At 35.2% G+C, this 19,049-nt stretch overlaps 1 protein-coding gene across 10 annotated transcripts in view; it reads left to right on the top strand.

The window, feature by feature from the left end:
• LOC123556030 (peripheral plasma membrane protein CASK-like) overlaps positions 1 to 19,049 on the top strand; it is a 286,974-nt gene that overhangs the window by 89,261 nt on the left and 178,664 nt on the right. For all 10 annotated transcript variants that reach the window (XM_053547676.1, XM_053547672.1, XM_053547675.1 and 7 more), the window contains exon 4: positions 4 to 109. In XM_053547676.1, coding sequence (XP_053403651.1) covers positions 4 to 109 — 106 coding nt within the window. The remainder of the gene's footprint in view (positions 1 to 3; positions 110 to 19,049) is intronic.

The following is a 19,049-nucleotide window of genomic DNA, read 5'->3' as shown; positions in this document are numbered from 1 at the left end:
CAGACTTGAAGAGGGAGGCAAGTATCTGTCATATGCTGAAACATCCTCATATAGTGGAACTGCTAGAGACATACAGCTCAGATGGCATGCTATATATGGTTTTTGAGTAGTAAGTACTTTTCTGTATCATGTTAGAGTTGTTGCCCTTTGTGAATAACTGAAATCTCATTAGCTCCTCTTACATAAATAATAAATCATAGGGTAATAGAGTTATTGCCCTTTGAATAATGCTGTAGTTGCATTGTGGTGTATTACATTGTTTAATCACAACTTCTAAGTGCAGGAATCTGATTTGAAGAATAGATGCCCTTTGTGCACAGCTGTAATAACCTAGTAAGACTTACAGGTATTTGTGTAGTACTGTGAGAGTGAGAGTTTCTGTCCTTCAGAAGAAGAATATTTTACCTTTAGCAATAGTAATAGTTACTTCTCTTCATATACAGATGAAGTAAAATTTTGCAGCCCTTTATATGAAAATTATAAGCATCGCCTATTTTCATTCGTGTCTCCTAACATAATAGAAAAACATGGGTGCTCGCGAAGTCAACTTCATGTGCAGTCCACTTCAGATATATTTACTTTAAAGGTCCATTACTAAGGGAAAATGAGTTGGCAATTTTTTTCATAGCCAGTGCATAGACTTCTGCAAGACACTAAATAATGAAGATTGGCAGGTCAAAATTTACAGAAGGTCTTTGGAACTCAAAGAAATGTATAAGTATTATGTTGAAATTTCAATGAATCGACAGAATGACCCCCCAGGTCTTTTTAACTTTCTTCATACTTCATAGAAAAATAATTGTACATATACTGCGATTTATTTGGAATTTCTAGATACCAACTTTCATTTTCCAATAAAATGAAATAGTTTCTGTGCTTTTTAAAAAAAATTAAAATGTTCACTTTCCTTAGTATTGGACCTTTAAGAAATAGTTATATGCCTTTTCTTCTGTTTTGTTACCTAATACTCAAGTTAGAATTGTTGTTAAGGTATCTGTAGTATTCAGTATCCAGCTTATAGGAAAGAGATGAATAGTCTAGACAAGTATTACAGTGTGACCTTTTGTTTAATTCAAACTGCCAGACTCTGTTGTTGATGACATTGTATTGAACACAAAGATTATTATTCATTGTCATTCATCTAGCTGTGCATAATTCAAGGTGCACACATTTTCAACAGGACTGTTGATTTCATTGGACAAGGCAAGACACTGGCTACCAGACAGAATTCTGATTTCTTATTATGTCTCCCCCAGGAGACATATTGTTTTTGCCCTGTCCGTCCGTCTGTCCGTCCATCCGTCCGTACGTCACACTTCATTTCCGAGCAATAACTGGAGAACCATTTGACCTAGAACCTTCAAACTTTATAGGGTTGTAGGGCTGTTGGAGTAGACAACCCCTATTGTTTTTGGGGTCACTCTGTCAAAGGTCAAGGTCACAGGGGCCTGAACATTGAAAACCATTTCCGATCAATAACTAGAGAACCATTTGACCCAGAATGTTGAAACTTCATAGGATGATTGGTTATGAAGAGTAGATGACCCCTATTGTTTTTGGGGTCACTCTGTTAAAGGTCAAGGCCACAGGGGCCTGAACATGGAAAACCATTTCCAATCAATAACTTGAGAACCTCTCGACCCAGAATTTTGAAACTTCATAGGATGATTGTTCATACAGAGTAAATGACCCCTGTTGTTTTTGGGGTCACTCCGTTAAAGGTCAAGGTCACAGGGGCCTGAACATTGATAACCAGTTCCGATCAATAACTTGAGAACCACTTGACCCAGAATGTTGAAACTTCATAGGATGATTGAACATGCAGAGTAGATGACCCCTATTGATTTTGGAGTCAGTCAATTAAAGGTCAAGGTCACAGTGGCCTGTTCATGTAAAATCATTTTTTGGAAATAATTTGAGAACCACTTGACCTACAATGTTGAAACTTAATAGGATGATTGGACATGCAGAGTAGATGACCCCTATATATTTTGAGGTCACTTGATCAAAGGTCAAGGTCACAGGAGCCTGAACAGTGACTGGAGAACCACTAGGCCAAGTGTGTTGAAATTTAGTGGGATGACTGGACATGCCAAGTAGATGATCCCTATTGCAGCCAACCATCAGTGTCTCTTTGACTTTCCCTCCTGATCCCTGTTGACTTCTTGCCTATAGGACTTTGCATTTGGGGAGACATGCGCTTTTTTACAAAAGCATTTTCTAGTTGTATATGTTTTCGTCCTGTTGGGCAGAGGCATGTTTTGGCATAAAGATTATAATTGTGTTTGTAGATGACAAATCTCAGAGTGCAAGCATCTGATTGGACATTTCCAGACACAGACATGTAATTGACCAATGACAAGGCTGTAATTTGAGACTGATCTCAAAAATCAGTTTTACCATTTTACGCTGTTTATTTTTTGTATTTTTAGGGATAAATATACTATCTCCATATGTTATTTTTACGGGAGACAATCAAAATCCCCTTGATCAAAATCCCCTTCACTGAAAAATGACAGGGTGTTACAAAATCCCCTTCATACTTTTGCAGGGGGTATCATAATCCCCTCTGTGATTTTTATTTATTTCATCAAGTTCAAATACAGCTATATACAACTTTAAAAAGTCTATTGCATAAAGCACGTAAATACAATGCCTTTAGCAGACATAATAGCACTGATATCTATATATCTATAATGTTAATCACAGAGGGGATTATGATACCCCCTGCAAATGTTTGAAGGGGATTTTGTAACACCCAGTCATTTTTCAGTGGAGGGGATTTTGATCAAGGGGATTTTGATATACACTCTTTACATAATATTTCTTCATTTTGAAATAGTTGTTTCTGCAGTATTACACACTGCTTCACTCATGGCTTTCATGCAAATATTAAATCTTTTCAGACAGTTACGAAATATCAACTGCTGATTTCAGGATTTGCACTGTCCCACAGGTTAGCTGATCTGGTCACATAGTAAAGGCCATTTATGGCCGAAATGCCAAATAAAAGAAAAAACTCGCAAAGAATTGATTTTTTGTGTAAGTATTTTACAGGATATATGTAACAACATATTAAAAGTATAGGAAAGTATCATGATGCAAAATGTCTATTTTGGGGTAAAAATGTTAAAAAAATAAATGAAACTGTGGATTTCTGGAATCGACCCATAGCAACAGAATTATGCATCTTAAGAGATCCAAATTTGGCACAACATTAGATTACTATATTGTACTAAACGTAGATTAATTAGAAATTTTGAAAAAAGCAAGATGGCGTCCTAAATCCAATATGGCCGCCATAAAAAAACGACATTTAAACCAGAATTATCATTGATTTTATGTCAACTTGTCTCATATCATTGCTTTTACATACAATAAGTTGATAATTGTTATATGCAGCTTAAGATGGAAAACATACTGCCAGAAGATTCAATACGGGGCAATAGTGAAGTATACAGACAAAATTTTTGAGTCATTCAGCAGTAGAAATTGTCGTTAAGCAGCGATAACTTCCTTATTTATTAACAAAACATATATGAGTACAAGTATTTGTTTTCTTAGTAGGATCATTTCCCATCTTTTTTTAGTAGGATCATTTCCTATCTGATAATCATGTTTTTGGGAAAAATTACATTGAAATTGTTTACAGTTCTGTTTTCACTAAATAGAAAAATGGCGCGAAATAGATGATAGTTGCATAATGGCGGATTCAAATAGTTCTCAGGTTTTGTTTCATTATTTTCTTTTCAATTCTTGCTGAAATCACATGACAGATCTATGCTTGATCTGTAGATAGCCTTTTCACAATGAAATAATAACATTACAGAATTTGCCATGTATACTTAGATCATACATCACCTCTACAATCTGGAGTCTCGATCATTGTTAGCTAATTTTGTAGTTTAAGTGTTTGACTGAAAATATTTTCCCGCATCAAACATGACCCCAACTTTTTATATATCTTTATTCAGAAATGACAATATTCTTTAAGAAAATGTAAGTTACAGACATTTTACATTTTCAATTGGTCCTGGTGTGTGCTGCGGCCATTGCAAACACGTGCAATTTTATATAGAATAAAGAAGAGCAGCTATTTAGTGTGTCGTGTGTGGTTAATTACAGTAATAACTTGATTTCATCATCACACATGATGTTATATACAATAGTAAAAGGGAACCAACTATTTATTAGAGCAAGTAATCATGTTCTTGTTGTAAAATATGTTAGAATTTGGACCTATCAGAAACAAGTTATAGCTGCAATTAAAATACACCTCTGCTAGGTAAGGTTATAAGACAGATTACAGTGAAGTCATTTTCTATCCAGCGACTGAGGATTCAACTTATAATTTATCCAACTACCTTAAATGAGCTATTGCAGCTACACTGAAATGGCAGATAAATTACATAAAAGAAGATTTGAGACTAAAAAAAGAGTTGCAGTATTGTAACTAGGTTTCGAGCTTTAGCGCCAGCACATAGAAATTAAACCTTTACGGGATAGACGATAGCAAATACAGGCTGAGCATTGGAAAGTTGAGACAGAGACGTTTGGTTTGGTAATCTTCTGAGTCAGTAAGACAGTTCCAGCTCACAGACGGGGTTCAACATTCATACCAATATGGTGGTTTAATGCTATATGTTATAGCATATAAACACTGAGCATCCAAGAGTCAGGGCAATCATACTGAGTTGCAACTTCAAGTAAGAGAACATCGGCTGAACATCTATGTGAAAACACATCTGTGGATGTCTCTGAATTATTTTTTGTACTTTTAGCATGTGTATATGTTGAGTTCTGCTCAACCCGGGGCTAGAGGGCGTGGACGGTAGCATGCATTTCCACTACCGTCAATGAACAGGCTCAATCAAACCGAGCCTGCAACATTTTCGTGTTTGTTGTGTTGAGCAACCTGTGGAGTTTCCTTTTTTTTCTATTTTTGTATGTTGTCCATTCAAAGACATTGTCTGACGGGAACTTCAACAAAAAGACCTGTCAAATATAGCATCCCCAGCCTATAGAAGTTTGAGCTGATTATCATTAGTTGAAAGTTGTTAGTTTGAAACATTGAGTGATTTTTGCCTGATCCCTGAAATTATCTAGCTCATAACCAGGGATACAAATTAGCAGGGGCCCAGTAGCCCATGGCTATATAGATTTTGGGCTGGGCCCCTAAATTGTTTGAGAAAATGCCTATATACCTAATGTTAAATATTTATTTTTGACAGTCTGGGTCCCTAAATAAAAATAGCTAGTTTATATCCCTGATAACTGATAACTGCAATTATTTATGAAATATTGGAACACAAATCATTTAGGCGAAATAGTCAGAGAAGAAAAATATATATGAGGTATATGGTTTCACTAGCTCTACGTGTTTTAACAAAGGACATTCTACATAGTTTGTCAGTTAGTCTGAGACATTGTCACCTTAGTGACTGGACCCATTACAATGTTTAAGATACTAAAGGCATAGGCACTCTCCTGGGTCATATAACTCTAATTTGACATACATAGTATTGATATATATATGCTACGTGGAAGTGTTGTTATGATATAGGTTTCTTTGCTTTTGCAAAACATATTTTTTGTAAAATGTTATCAATTTATGTTCTTGGTAAAGGTTATAACGCACTTCATAGCCGTTCTTCTTTATTCTTTACAAAATTCATATATTTCCAATGACTGTAAGTAAGTAAGTAAGTAAGTAAGTAAATTCTTTATTTATAGAGGGTGACTCATTTAGCTGACGCTAATCTTCCATGAGGCCCTCTTATAGTACAAATATTTACAAATATGATTCAAATGAAAACAGAAAATAATAACATAAGTATCTCATTAGAAAGTAAGATACACATGTGTAACAAAAACAGAAAACATTGATATTTCATAATCAACATCACATACATATTTCATGGCATACTTATCCATTTACTACATTTTGATTTAAAAGACTGTAGAGAGCTGGACGCTTTGATATCTACAGGTAAGATATTCCAGGCAACTGGACCTGAATACAGTAAACTTCGTTTGAACAGTTCTGATTGCGTATTAGGTATATGAAAATTTTTATTCGTGTTTGATCGTAAAATTAAAGAGGTGTCACTTGTCATTTCCTTTTGATTGTACATATCACAGATATAATTTGGTAACAGATTATTTGCGACTTTGAACATAAAGCATGCCTTCTGATAAAACAGACGCTGATCAAACCGTTGCATGTTTAGACAATTTAGAGCTTGGTTGAAATCTGAGTAACTTGATCCTAAAATAGTTCTACATGCACGTTTTTGTAATCTAAGAATTTTCTGAATATTTTTATTAATGGTACTTCCCCATAGTATACAGCAATAATCTATATGCGGTTGAATATAAGCTTTATAAAATAAGATTCTGTAGTTTATATCAAGAAATTCCCTTATCCTTGATAGTAACCAAATGTAAGACGATATCTTTTTGCAAATCACTTTAAAATGCGAATCCCACTTTAGATCATGCTGTATGTAAATACCAAGGAGTTTCTCACTTGGACTTTGTTTAAGCATAACATTTTTATACAAAACAGTTAATTCCTTATTTTCAAGAAACCGCCGCCTTTGTTGCGTTGTTATAAGCATCACTTTTGTCTTATCGGTATTGAGTTGCATACCATTCTCTCTGCACCATATTTCTAAAACAGATAGTGCTGAATTAAGATTTGTTTCCAAAACAGTTTTGTCATTTTGTATATCGTATAATGTTGTATCATCTGCATATAGATCTGTAGATGATACTATATTTCCGACTGTGAGCGGCAGGTCATTTATAAATAAAAGAAATAACAGAGGCCCTAAAATAGACCCCTGTGGCACGCCGCATGTAATTTTATTATAACTACTTGATAATGCGTTATCAATTTGCACTAACTGATGACGATCTGATAAATATGATTTGAACCATTTGATACACAAATCATTACATTTATAGAGTTCCAGTTTTTTCAAAAGAATATCGTGATCAACTAGATCAAATGCTTTTCTAAAGTCTATCATTACGGCGCCTACTAAATAACCATCATTTATTGCTTTTAACCACGAATCAATCATGACTGTAAGTGCAGTTTCTGTTGAATGAGATTTCCGAAATCCGCTTTGTTTTTCATGTAAAAGATTGAAATTTGATAGATGGGACATTAAGGAATCGTGAACATGTTTTTCAATTAATTTAGATAGGGTTGGTAAAATTGATATTGGTCTGTAATTATTTACATTAACTTGGTCGCCAGCTTTGTGTAATGGCTTTACTTTAGCATTCTTCCATACATGTGGAAATGCTGAATTTGATATACTACAATTTATAATAAACGTCAGACTCTGCGATATAAATGGAGATGAAAGTTTCAACAGTTTTGGCCCTATGTTATCAAGTCCTGTTGATTTCGATGTATCAAGATTTGATAAAAACTTCTGAACCTGAAATACAGATATCAGTGGGATTGAGAAAAAATTTTCCGCTGGAACTTTAGAGTCTACAAAGGTTTTTATGTGTGAGAAGTCAGACAAAGGGACAGGATCTTTTAATTTTTCAGCGATAGTAGAAAAATACTCGTTGAAATTGTTTGCTATTTCCTGTTTATTTGTAATAATTTTGTCATTAACGATTATTTTTTCAATACATACTTTTTCATTATTATTTTTGTTTGTTCCAACTTCTTTAAAAATTTTCCAAATAGTTTTAGGGTCATTTTCCCCTTCTTCAATCCTATTCTCGTAAAATCGCTTCCTGTGCTGTCTAATTAATGATAATACCTTATTTCTCCTTTCCTTATACAAATTTGATGTTTTATTATGAGAAATTGAATCGCGGTCTTTTATCGCTTGTGAAATCTCTGCGGAGAACCAATCTGGTTGGTATTTACGTTTAACTCGTTTAACCTGCATTGGTGCATATTTATCAATGACATCTAAAAACAAAGTATTCCATTTTTCTAACATAATATCAATATTTTGGCATTCAGTTATTAAGTCCCAATTTGTTTCTGAAAGTTCTTTACAAAAGATATTTTCATTAAAACTTTTAAAATTCCGAAAAGATATTGTTTCATGTGTAGCAGATTTAAAATTTTCATTAAGCCTCCGATTACAGAACACTGGAAAATGATCACTATTTCCGGTTTTAGGTATGTTAACTGATGTTATATTTTGCGGTGTATTTGTATATATATGGTCAATAAGGGTACTTGTATTGCCCGTAACCCTAGTAGGGACTTGAACTAACTGTTCTAATCCTAATGAATTTATATAGTCGCACCATTCATTTTTAATATTTTCATTGAGTAAATTGCGGTTTATATCACCTAGAATAATAATTTCTTTGTCTTCTGCGTATAGATTATCTACAAAATTTTCAAAATTGTCCTTCCATTCAACTTTTTCGGAAGGATGGCGATATATTTGACAAACAAAAAATGGTTTACAATTTTTCAAGCGTATCTCTAGTACAACTGATTCAATTTCATTTGTTTCAAGATCGTTCCGACGCTTTACATCGATATGACTTTTTACATATACAACTATTCCACCTCCACCATTTCGCGTATAGTTATCTCTTCGAAAGGGACCTTTATATCCATTGATTATTAGTGTATTATCCAGAATATCATCTTTAAATTTAGTCTCAGACATGCCAAATATATCAATCTTGTTTTCGGGCGAACTAAGCATCAGACATATTTCATTGAATTTTTCATTATTGTTAAGACCTTGAACGTTTTGATGACCAATATTTAATCCTTTTTTTCGTAATTTTAAGTCAAGAGAATATTCCTTAGATGCGTTTGAATTATTTTGAAATTCATCACTTATTACATTATCATGCAATGAAATGTTTGATGTGCCATTTACATCAAGTTCAGAGTTCTTTGCCTCCTGGCAAATTTTCAAAGATAAAGAATTACAGGTGCAACTGTGGCACACATCAGGGCCTATTTTAGATTTTTATAACTCACATTGTTTTGCAGAATATTGTCAAATACTAAATATAAAGAAAAAGAAAAAAGCATGAGTCATGTTTGATGCAGAAAAAATATTTTCAGTCAAACACATTTTTTAAACTGCAAATTTTTAAATCAGCTAAAGAATGAGACCCTTAAATTGAAGAGGGTGGTGTATGGTCTAGTATACATGACAAGTACTGTAGTGTTATCATTTCATTATGAAAACGCTACCAACATGTCAAGCATAGATTTGTCATGTGATTTCAGCAAGAATTGAAAAGAAAATAAGGAAAATAGTTCTACAGAGCAAAAAATAAAATCGAAGACTATATGAATCCGCCATTATGCGACTACCATTTTTCGCGCCATTTGCCTATTTAGTGTCTTTATGCCTATAAGATAAACTTGTTTCTCTAACATTGTGCAAGTTTCATTTGAAATGTACAAACCACCCAGATGAATGTAAAAAACACAAGGTTATAGTCTGATACCAACAGGGTCTAAGGTTTTATGGTAATTTCAGTAACGTATGACAACTCGTCAAATTTTGGCAAAAATAGCTGTCACAACATAATTTTCAATCAGTTTTCATAACTGTAGCCTACTTTTGCCCTGTTCTGTAATTTTCTACTCGGATCTGTATACAAATTACACATTTAAGCAGTAACTGTTTAATATGTTGGTTGTACCTCTGACTACTAGAAAGCAGTAATATTTAGGATACCAATGTGCAGTTTTTGAGAAACAATACTGTATAACCAAAACATTACAAATGTGATATTTTTTGTGTTGTATCAATATTTAACGCAAATTGCAATAATTTTATCATTTTCTATCAGTTCTAGTCAAAGAAAACCTTTCCCATGTGGCCAGATTTCATTTTTTACTAATATGCCCTTGTATGTTACAGCACACTAAATAGCTGTTCTTCTTTATTCTAGATAAAATTGTCATATTTCCAATGGCTGCAGAACACATCTGGACCTACTTTAAGTGTCTGTAACTTACATTTTTTTGAAAAATATCCTCAGTCCTGAATAAAAATCAGAAGAAAACCGGGGATCATGTTTGATGCAAGAAAAATATTTTCAGTCAAACCATTTTAGAGCCATTTTCCTATTCAGTGTATGTATTCCTAAATGATCTTGTGGCGGCCATTTTGGAATCGGGAAGCCATCTTGAATTTGTTTAAGACTGAAGTTTGTGCGTTTTGAAATAAAATGTTTGTATGTTCTATGATGCTGGTCATCTTTCACACTATTTGAAGTTTTGAAATAAACGGTTTTCCTGTATAATGAAAATTTAATGGCGGCCATCTTGGATTTTGGCGGCCATCTTGGTTTTTTTAAATAATCTTGAGCTTAAATTTTTTTGTGTTTTAATTCTCTACTAACATGCAAAATTTCGCTTTCTTAATGAAAACAATGAAATTATTATGGGTCGATTCCAGAAATTCATAGTTTTAATTATATTTTTTAACGTTTTACCCCAAAAAATGCATTTTGCACCATGATACTTTTCTATACTTTTAGTATGTTGTTACATACGTCTTTTAGAATGCTTACACCAAAAATCAATTCTTTGCGAGTTTTTTCCCCTATTTTCATAAAAGGCCTTTACTAACAGTCTGTAAATGATTGTTGCATTTATTCTAGACTTTCTTAAGCTAACACTAATGCAGTTAAATGAACCGTAAATTTGCATAAATTCTTGCAGTGAACATTTTCCTTCTGTGTTGAGTCCAAACCAACAGCATTTTCAATAAGACGAAACAGATAAATGTTGATGTAGAGGCAAACCTAAACTATATGATGCACTTTAAATATCAGGTTTTGGACATACTTAAAATTTAAAAAGGAAATTTACGCATAAGCAGATGTGCGACCAAAATTTGTAGTCCTGTTTGGCACCATATAACCTATACTGTGTTGGTGCGCCGTAAAACCCAAATAAATGGAAAGAAACAATAACTCAACCTGCAGATATTAGGTTTTATGGTTGTGTATTTGCAGGGATCACCGCTGTATCCCTGTACAAGTACGTCTGAGCTCCTTTCCTTTCCACGTCAGTCTAATGTGGGGAAGCTGTCAGTTACTTTAATTGGCGTAGACCTAAGTTCTATGAAAGATTATATAAGGAAACTGCCAGTTTGTTTAATTTAAGACTATTTCCTAAAATTTGATAGGGCGGAAAAACAAATTTATTACTTGTTTCAGCTGAAAGAGACGAAAATGTATTAAAGTCTGTCATATTTACAATTTTACTGACTGAAATAAAAGATTTGAAAGGGAAAGAAAAGTTGTAAATGTTTTACTCCATGAAACATTGACAATGATAAATGATATTTTTATACAATATTTCAAGATATTACAAAAACATTGACATATTGTATGATTACGAGTGATACCAGTGGAATCTCGTTGTCTAGAACTGTTATAATAGAATATTGTGATGGAACATATCTCTTATAATAAGCTGTAAATCACAGTGGGAGTTGACGTGAATAACATCTTACGCAGTTTTCAATTATTGTCCTGCAGCCTGGGGAAATTTGTCGCATTTAGCCGTAGCATTTGTCTCGGTATGAGGCATTTTGTTTTGAGACATTATTAGTTTTAGACCTGAAGATATCGTGGAAAACTAAATGAAAATTGACCTGTTACTGAATTATTCAGTTAAGTTTGTTGACGGAAAACAAACACCTCGGGCAACAATATTTTTTCTCAGCGCAACTGCAGTGTCATCAGAAAGTCTCGAATGATGAAAATACTTTATGGTTGTGTGTTTAGAAATCATTTATTGGCAGATGTTTCAAGTTTACATTGACATTTGCAAACAAAGGCTTTTAATCATTACTTGAAGAAATACCTAAATTCAGCTATGAGCATTATGTTTATAGGGGGCCTCTGTGGCCGAATGGTTAAAATCTCTAACATCATATCACTTGCCCCACACCGACAGATGTAGGTTCAAGCCGTATTTGGTAGGATAGAATTTTCTATGTGAGGGAGCTATCCAGCTGGCTTACAGAAGGTCTATGGTTCTACCCAGGTGCCTGCCATTGATGAAGTAATGCCCAGAGGGGCAGCTGGGGTCTTCCTCTGCCATGAAAAGCAGAGAAGTCGCCATATGTCCTATAACTGTGTCGGTTTGATGTTAAACTTGACAAAAAAAAAAAATTTGTACATATGATGACTTTCAGAAGAGATCTGTCACCCGTAAAGAAAGACTAGAGATTATGGTAATTCCAGGTTTGGGGAGGTACATAGTTAGAACTACTTCAGTGTGCAGATGTGATATCATCCTCACATTAAAACATCTTATTATAATAAGGCTCACATGGTTTTAGGATTATAATGTCACCAGCTGCATTCAATTAGCCCAAACTTACATTTCAGCTTAACTTCCAGTGGAAGACCCAAGCTGTCCTTTCTGGCATTATTGCAGACCTTAGTAGAAGCATTAAATTGAAACTTCACATGAGCCGTGCCATGACAAAACCAACATAGTGGGTTTGCGACCAGCATGGATCCAGACCAGCCTGCGCATCCGCGCAGTCTGGTCAGACTCCATGCTGTTCGCTTTTAAAGCCTATTGGAATTGGAGAAACTGTTAGCGAACAGCATGGATCCTGACCAGACTGCGCGGATGCGCAGGCTGGTCTGGATCCATGCTGGTCGCAAAGCCACTATGTTGGTTTTCCCATGGCGTGGCTCACATGTTTCTTCAGGTTTATAAAACTAGGTCATAGGATCAAGTCCCATAACTCTGACATGTATTTTGCAAAATTATGCCCCCTTTTGCGCTTAAAATCTTCTGGTTAAAGTTTTGCATGCAGGTAACTATACAATACAATACAATACAATAAGTTTTATTTTTGAGTCGGCAAGAAGGCAACATTTCAAAACATAAGCTCTGAAGAGCTTTTGAACCAAACTATCTCCAAAAGTAATGCAGATACTGGATTGAAACTCTATAGATACTTTGAGGATAAAATTCCTGCTTCTGGGACAACAATTAGAACAGATGAGCATTGGTTGTCTTATGGACAAGTCTTGTATTTAAAAATTCCATGTGTTTAAAGTGAGATAGTGTTATATTCCTATCAGGGAGTTTAAATCTTGCTAATACCTAATGAGATAATTCATTAGTATTCTCCCCTGGTAAAGGTAATTAACCATTGTATGGATACAACACTTTGCAAGCTAGAGTTGCCTCCCAGTTATTGCATGAGTTCTTGACTTGGTAATGGGCTGTTGCTTATATGTACCATATTATCAATGGACTTTATATCTGGGAATGAATGAAAGAATTATAGTCAGTCTAAGTTATAATACTGATTGACAGCAAATGCTAATGACTTTGTGTGATGCAGAGAGGCAATTAGTTTGTAATTGTAATTTCCTAATGATTGAAATCTTGTTCAAACTGGTAAAATTATTCTAAGCTCGCTGTATTTGCTGTTCACCTGCTGTTAAAAGGGCAAATTTAAAAGATTCAGTATAATTAAATTCATATTCTGAAAACTTGTCAGAGAATTGTGGGCAGTTATGACGAGTATGAAAAGTTGGAAAAACTAGATAATATTTTTTGTTTAACTGAATATTACTATTAGCTTACAAAGTGGTGGTCTAGAGTGCTCTGAACATGTCATCTGGACAAAATGGTTTGAGTTAAAGTGGTGTAGTCAGGTTAAGTAAATTTTGAATCAGTTTGGACTGGCCAGCCAGTTGAAAGCCCACAGTTACCCTTATTGTTAATGTTAATCATCAAAGTTTATGGTTATTCCCACATCAAATTGCCAAGTAACTTAGCTAAATTCTTGGTTTCATTTTTTATCTTTTATATTTGAAATCGACTTGCCTCAACATTTGTTCCAACTAACAGGAAAATGCAACTACCACTGCTAGCTTCGTGTACTTAAGTTTTGCAAATGACTGCATTCTGTAACATGTGGGGAAGTTATTATATATATATTGATAAATGTTGGAGGATCAGCGTCAGCTCATTTGTTCTTTGGCTTTGGCATGTGGGGAAGTTGTCACATGTTGATACAGGTGGGAGATCTCCAAGTGTCATCGCATTGATTTTGTTCTTCATGTTTGAATTGCAGGAACAAATGAGAGAAATAAATCTACTGATCAAAATATCCATATTTAAAGTAGTTCTGTGTGAAACAGTTTGCTCTTAAGAATGGAATATTTCAAAGTCAGTGAAATTATATTTTATAAATTTTTGGGGTTTAAAAAGCATTGGAAAAATAGCAAGTAGTATCAAACTTCAGGACATGCTCAGAAATGTTTATTGAATTTTACTGTAAGCTTCTCTGAGTTTTCTAATAGAAATAAATCACAATCTCTTCCAGTTGAATAAATTATTCATAGTTTTAACATGTCTTTTCACTTGATTGGTGTTTAACAAGTATGAAGTGTCTACTTACCAACTGACAATAATTTTGTTTCTGTCCCTGATTGTAAACTTTATAAAATTACCTTCTAGGCATGTATTCCATCAATATTCTGTGTAAAAATGAACATTGAGAGAATATTTAGTCTTAGAATATAAATTTAAAGTAGATTTGCTATTTACATGTTCAAAAGTTCCCAATGTTCCATTTTATAAAATTTCTCAGGCTTTCAGCTGTTATTGTTCTGATGGATAGTTATATTACTGACAAGCAAAATTCTACAGTTTTCAGTTTTCCAAAAGAGAGATTTTCATTTAAATTGTCCTCCGCCCACCCCGCATGCACACTCGCATATACCTAGCTGTTGACCATCTCTGTTTGCAGAGGTTTGCATCGTCAAGGAAAACATAGCCTAAAGGTCCTCTGACTGTAAATTGGGAAGTAAATGATATCTTATGAGGACATTGAGATGGATGTAGCTTGAAGACAAATCAATTATGTGTTAATAATGAGAGATGATGCACTAATGGGTTGCTTATTACCACTCCGGAATCAAATTTGTCCAACACTTCGCTAATAGTGAGATGAGGGCATTTATGTCAAAAGATGTTTAATTTTGTTTGCTGGCTCCTGTTAGTCTGGACCAAACTTTCAGCAGAATTCATTTCTTGTTTTTCCCTTTTACATTTTAAAGATAAAGGAATTCAATTTCTTTTAACTTGTCACATCTGAAAATTATTTGCAGTTTCAGTGTTTTTTAGAATTGTAAATGTTATGAGGATACTACAGTTTCCCAGTCAAATACAAAATTTCTTCTGATGTAACTGTTCAATAGAGGAAAGGAAGTTAACTTTGGGACAGGGTAATTAACTCTTGCTGTGGCTGTACATAGAGGAAAGGAAGTTGAAATTGAAACAGGGTAACTCTTGGTGTAGCTGTACATAGAGGAAAAGAAGTTGAATTTGGAACAGAGTAACTCTTGGTGTAGCTGTACTTAGGGGAACGGAAGTTGAAGTTGGAACAGGGTAACACTTGGTGTGACTGTACATAGAGGAAAGGAAGCTGAAATTTGAACAGGGTAACTTTTGGATTAGCTGTTGAATGGTGGAAAGGAAGTTAAAGTTGGAACAGGGTAATTCTTGGTGTAGCTGTACATAAAGTAAAGGAAGTTGAAGTTGGTACAGGGTAACTCTGGTTGTAGCTGTACTTGGAGGAAAGGAAGTTGTAACCAATTAACTCATGGTGTGGCGGTTGAATGGCGGAAAGAATTAGTAGAAGTTGGAACAGGGTAACTGTTGGTGTAGCTGTACATGCAGGAAAGAAAGCTAATATTTGAACCGGGTAACGTTTGGTTTAGCTGTTGAATGGTGGAAAGGAAGTTGGAAATTTGAACAGGATAATTCTTGGTATAGCTGTACATGGAGGAAAACCCTTTGTGTAGCTGTATAAGGAGGAAAGGAAGTTGGAACAGGGTAATTGTTTATGTAGCTGTATATAAAGAAAAGAAAGTTGAAATTAGAACAGTGTAACTCTTGGTGTGGCTGTACATGGAGGAAAGGAAGTTGGGAGTTTGAACAGGGTAATTCTTGGTATAGCTGTACATCGAGGAAAACTCTTGGTGTAGCTGTATATGGAGGAAAGGAAGTTGAAGTTGGAACAGGGTAATTCTTAATGTAGCTGTACATAAAGTAAAGGAAGTTGGAAATGGAACATGGTAACTCTTGTTGTGGCTGTACATGGAGGAAAGGAAGTTGAAGTTGGAACAGGGTACTTCTTGGAGTAGCTATATATAAAGGAAATGAAGTTGAAGATGTAACAGGTAACTCTTGGTGTGGCTGTACATGGAGGGAAGGAAGTTGAAGTTAGAACAGGGTAACTCTTGGTGTGGCTGTACATGGAGGAAAGGAAGTTGGGAGTTTGAACAAGGTAATTCTTTGTATAGCTGTACATAAAGAAAAGGAAGTTGAAATTGGAACAGCGTAACTCTTGGTGTGGCTGTACATGGAGGAAAGGAAGTTGGGAGTTTAAACAAGGTAATTCTTGGTATAGCTTTACTTGGAGGAAAACTCTTGGTGTAGCTGTATATGGAGGAAAGGAAGTTGAAGTTGGAATAGGATAATTTTTGATGTAGCTGTAGCTTAAGGGAAAAGAAGTTGCAGATGGAACATGATAACTCTTGTTGTGGCTGTACATGGAGGAAAGGAAGTTGAAGTTGGAACAGGGTACGCCTTGGTATAGCTGTACATAAAGGAAATGAAGTTGAGATGGAACATGGTAACTGGTGGTGTGGCTGTACATGGACAAAAGGAAGTTGGAACAGGGTAATACTTGTTATATCTGTACTTGGAGGAAAACTCTTGGTGTAGCTGTATATGGAGGAAAGGAAGTTGCAGTTGGAACAGGGTAATTGTTGATGTAGCTGTACATACAGGAGAGGAAGTTGAAGATGGAACATGGTAACTCTTGTTGTGGCTGTACATGGAGCGAAAGAAGTTGAAGTTGAAACAGGGTACTTCTTGGTGTAGCTTTACATAAAGGAAATGAAGTTCAAGATGGAACATTGTAACTTTTGTGTGACTGTACATGGAGAAAGGGAAGTTGGAGTAAGAACAGGGTAACTCTTGATGTGGCTGTACATGGAGGAAAGTAATTTGCAGTTTAAACAGGGTAATTCATGGTTTGTGTTGCTGTACACAGAGAAAAGGAAGTTGGAACAGAGTAAATCTTGGTGTGGCTGTACATGGAGGAAAAATCTTTGTGTAGCTGTACATTGAGGAAAGGAAGTTTGGAGTTGGAACAGGGTAACTCTTGGTGTAGTTGTACATGGAGGAAAAATCTTGGTGTAGCTGTACATGGAGGAAAGGAAGTTGGAGTTGGAACAGGGTAACTTTTGGTGTAGTTGTACATGGAGGAAAAATCTTGGTGTAGCTGTACATTGAGGAAAGGCAGTTGAAGTTGGAACAGGGTAACCCTAGTTTTAGCTGTACATGGACGAAAGGAAGTTGAAGTTGGAACTGGTTACTCACAGTGCAGCTGTTGAATGGAGGAAAGGAAGTTGAAGTTGGAACAGGGTAATTCTTGGTGTAGCTGTACATGGAGGAATGAAGTTGAAGTTGGAACAAGGTAACTGTTGGTGTAGCTGTACATGCAGGAAAGAAAGCTGAAATTTGAACAGGGTAACTCTTGGTGTAGCTGTTGAATGGTGGAATGGAAGCTGATGTTGGAACAGGTTAACTAAAGTGTAACTGTTGAATGGAGGAAAGGAAGTTGAGTTTGGAACAGGTTAACTCACAGCATAGCTGAGGAATGGAGGAAAGGAAGAGTTAACTCACAGAGTACCTGATGATTGGTGGAAAGGAAGTTAAAGTTGGAAGAGAGTTACTCACAAGGTAGCTAGCTGGTATTGGGGGAAAGGAAGTTGAAATTTGAATAGGGTAACTCTTAATTGAACTGTTTGTGAATGAAAAGAAGTTGAAGTTGGAAGGCAGTAAATCTCTCAATGTAGCTGTTGGTGGAGTAAAGGAAGTTGAAGTTGGAACAAGGTGTACCTTGTTGTAGCTGTTGAATGGAGGAAAGGAAGATGAAGTTGGAACAGGATAACTCTCAATGTAGCTTTTAGTGGAATAAAGGAAGTTGATGTAGGAATAGGGTAACTGCCGGTCACAGAAGCTGTTTGATAGAGGAAAGGAAGTTGAAGTTGGAACAGGATAACACTCAATGTAGCTGTTGGTGGAGGAAAGAAAGTTGAAGTTGGACCTAAGGGTAAATTCCAGTGTAGCTGTTGAATAGATGAAAGGAAATTGAAGAAGGTTTGAAGTAAGTTGTTCAACACCATAAATTTTTGCACCCGCAAAATCAAATGACTACAGTTTCTCATTTAGTTAACTGTTGATGGAGAACTTGACTGGGAAACTCTTGGTGTAGTTATTGGTGGAGGACAGGGAGTTGAAATTGAAACATGGTATTTACTTACTCGTTGTGTAGCTGTAAATGGAGATTGGAACAGAGTATCTCAAGTGTATCTACTTTGGAGTATAAATTAGAACAAAGTTTCTCAGGGTATAACTGTTGATGGAAGAAAGGAAGAACATTATTTTTAAAAATGAAGACATGTTTTATTGTAAATTATAGGTCCTGGAGATCTTTGAAATATGAATAAAACCTTGATACATCTTTATATAGATCTCTATATTATATTCCAGTGATTTGCTTTTGAATCAAATCATCTTTGTCATTCAGATGTGTATAGTATATTACTTGAGCTGCATACTCATGATATAATTCCTTTACATCTCCAAACAATGATTTTATTTACGACAAATCACTGTTTGGGATATATTTTTAGCTCACCTGAGCAATGCTCAGGTGAGTTTTTCTGATCGCTCGATGTCCGGCGTCTGACGTCTGTCTGTCATCCGTCAACATTTAGCTTGTGTATGCGATAGAGGCTGTATTTTTCAACTGATCTTCATGAAGTTTGGTCAGAATGATTACCTTCATGAAATCTAGGCCGAGTTTGAAAATGGGTCATCTGGGATCAAAAACTAGGTCACTAGGTCAAATCAAAGAAAAACCTTGTGTATGCGATAGAGGCTGTATTTTTCAGTTGATCTTCATGAATTTTTGTCTGAATGATTACTTTGATGAAATCTAGGCCGAGTTCGA

Source organism: Mercenaria mercenaria, chromosome 7, assembly GCF_021730395.1.
Source record: "Mercenaria mercenaria strain notata chromosome 7, MADL_Memer_1, whole genome shotgun sequence".
Lineage (NCBI taxonomy): Eukaryota > Metazoa > Mollusca > Bivalvia > Venerida > Veneridae > Mercenaria > Mercenaria mercenaria.
This window is presented reverse-complemented; position numbering and strand designations above follow the sequence as displayed.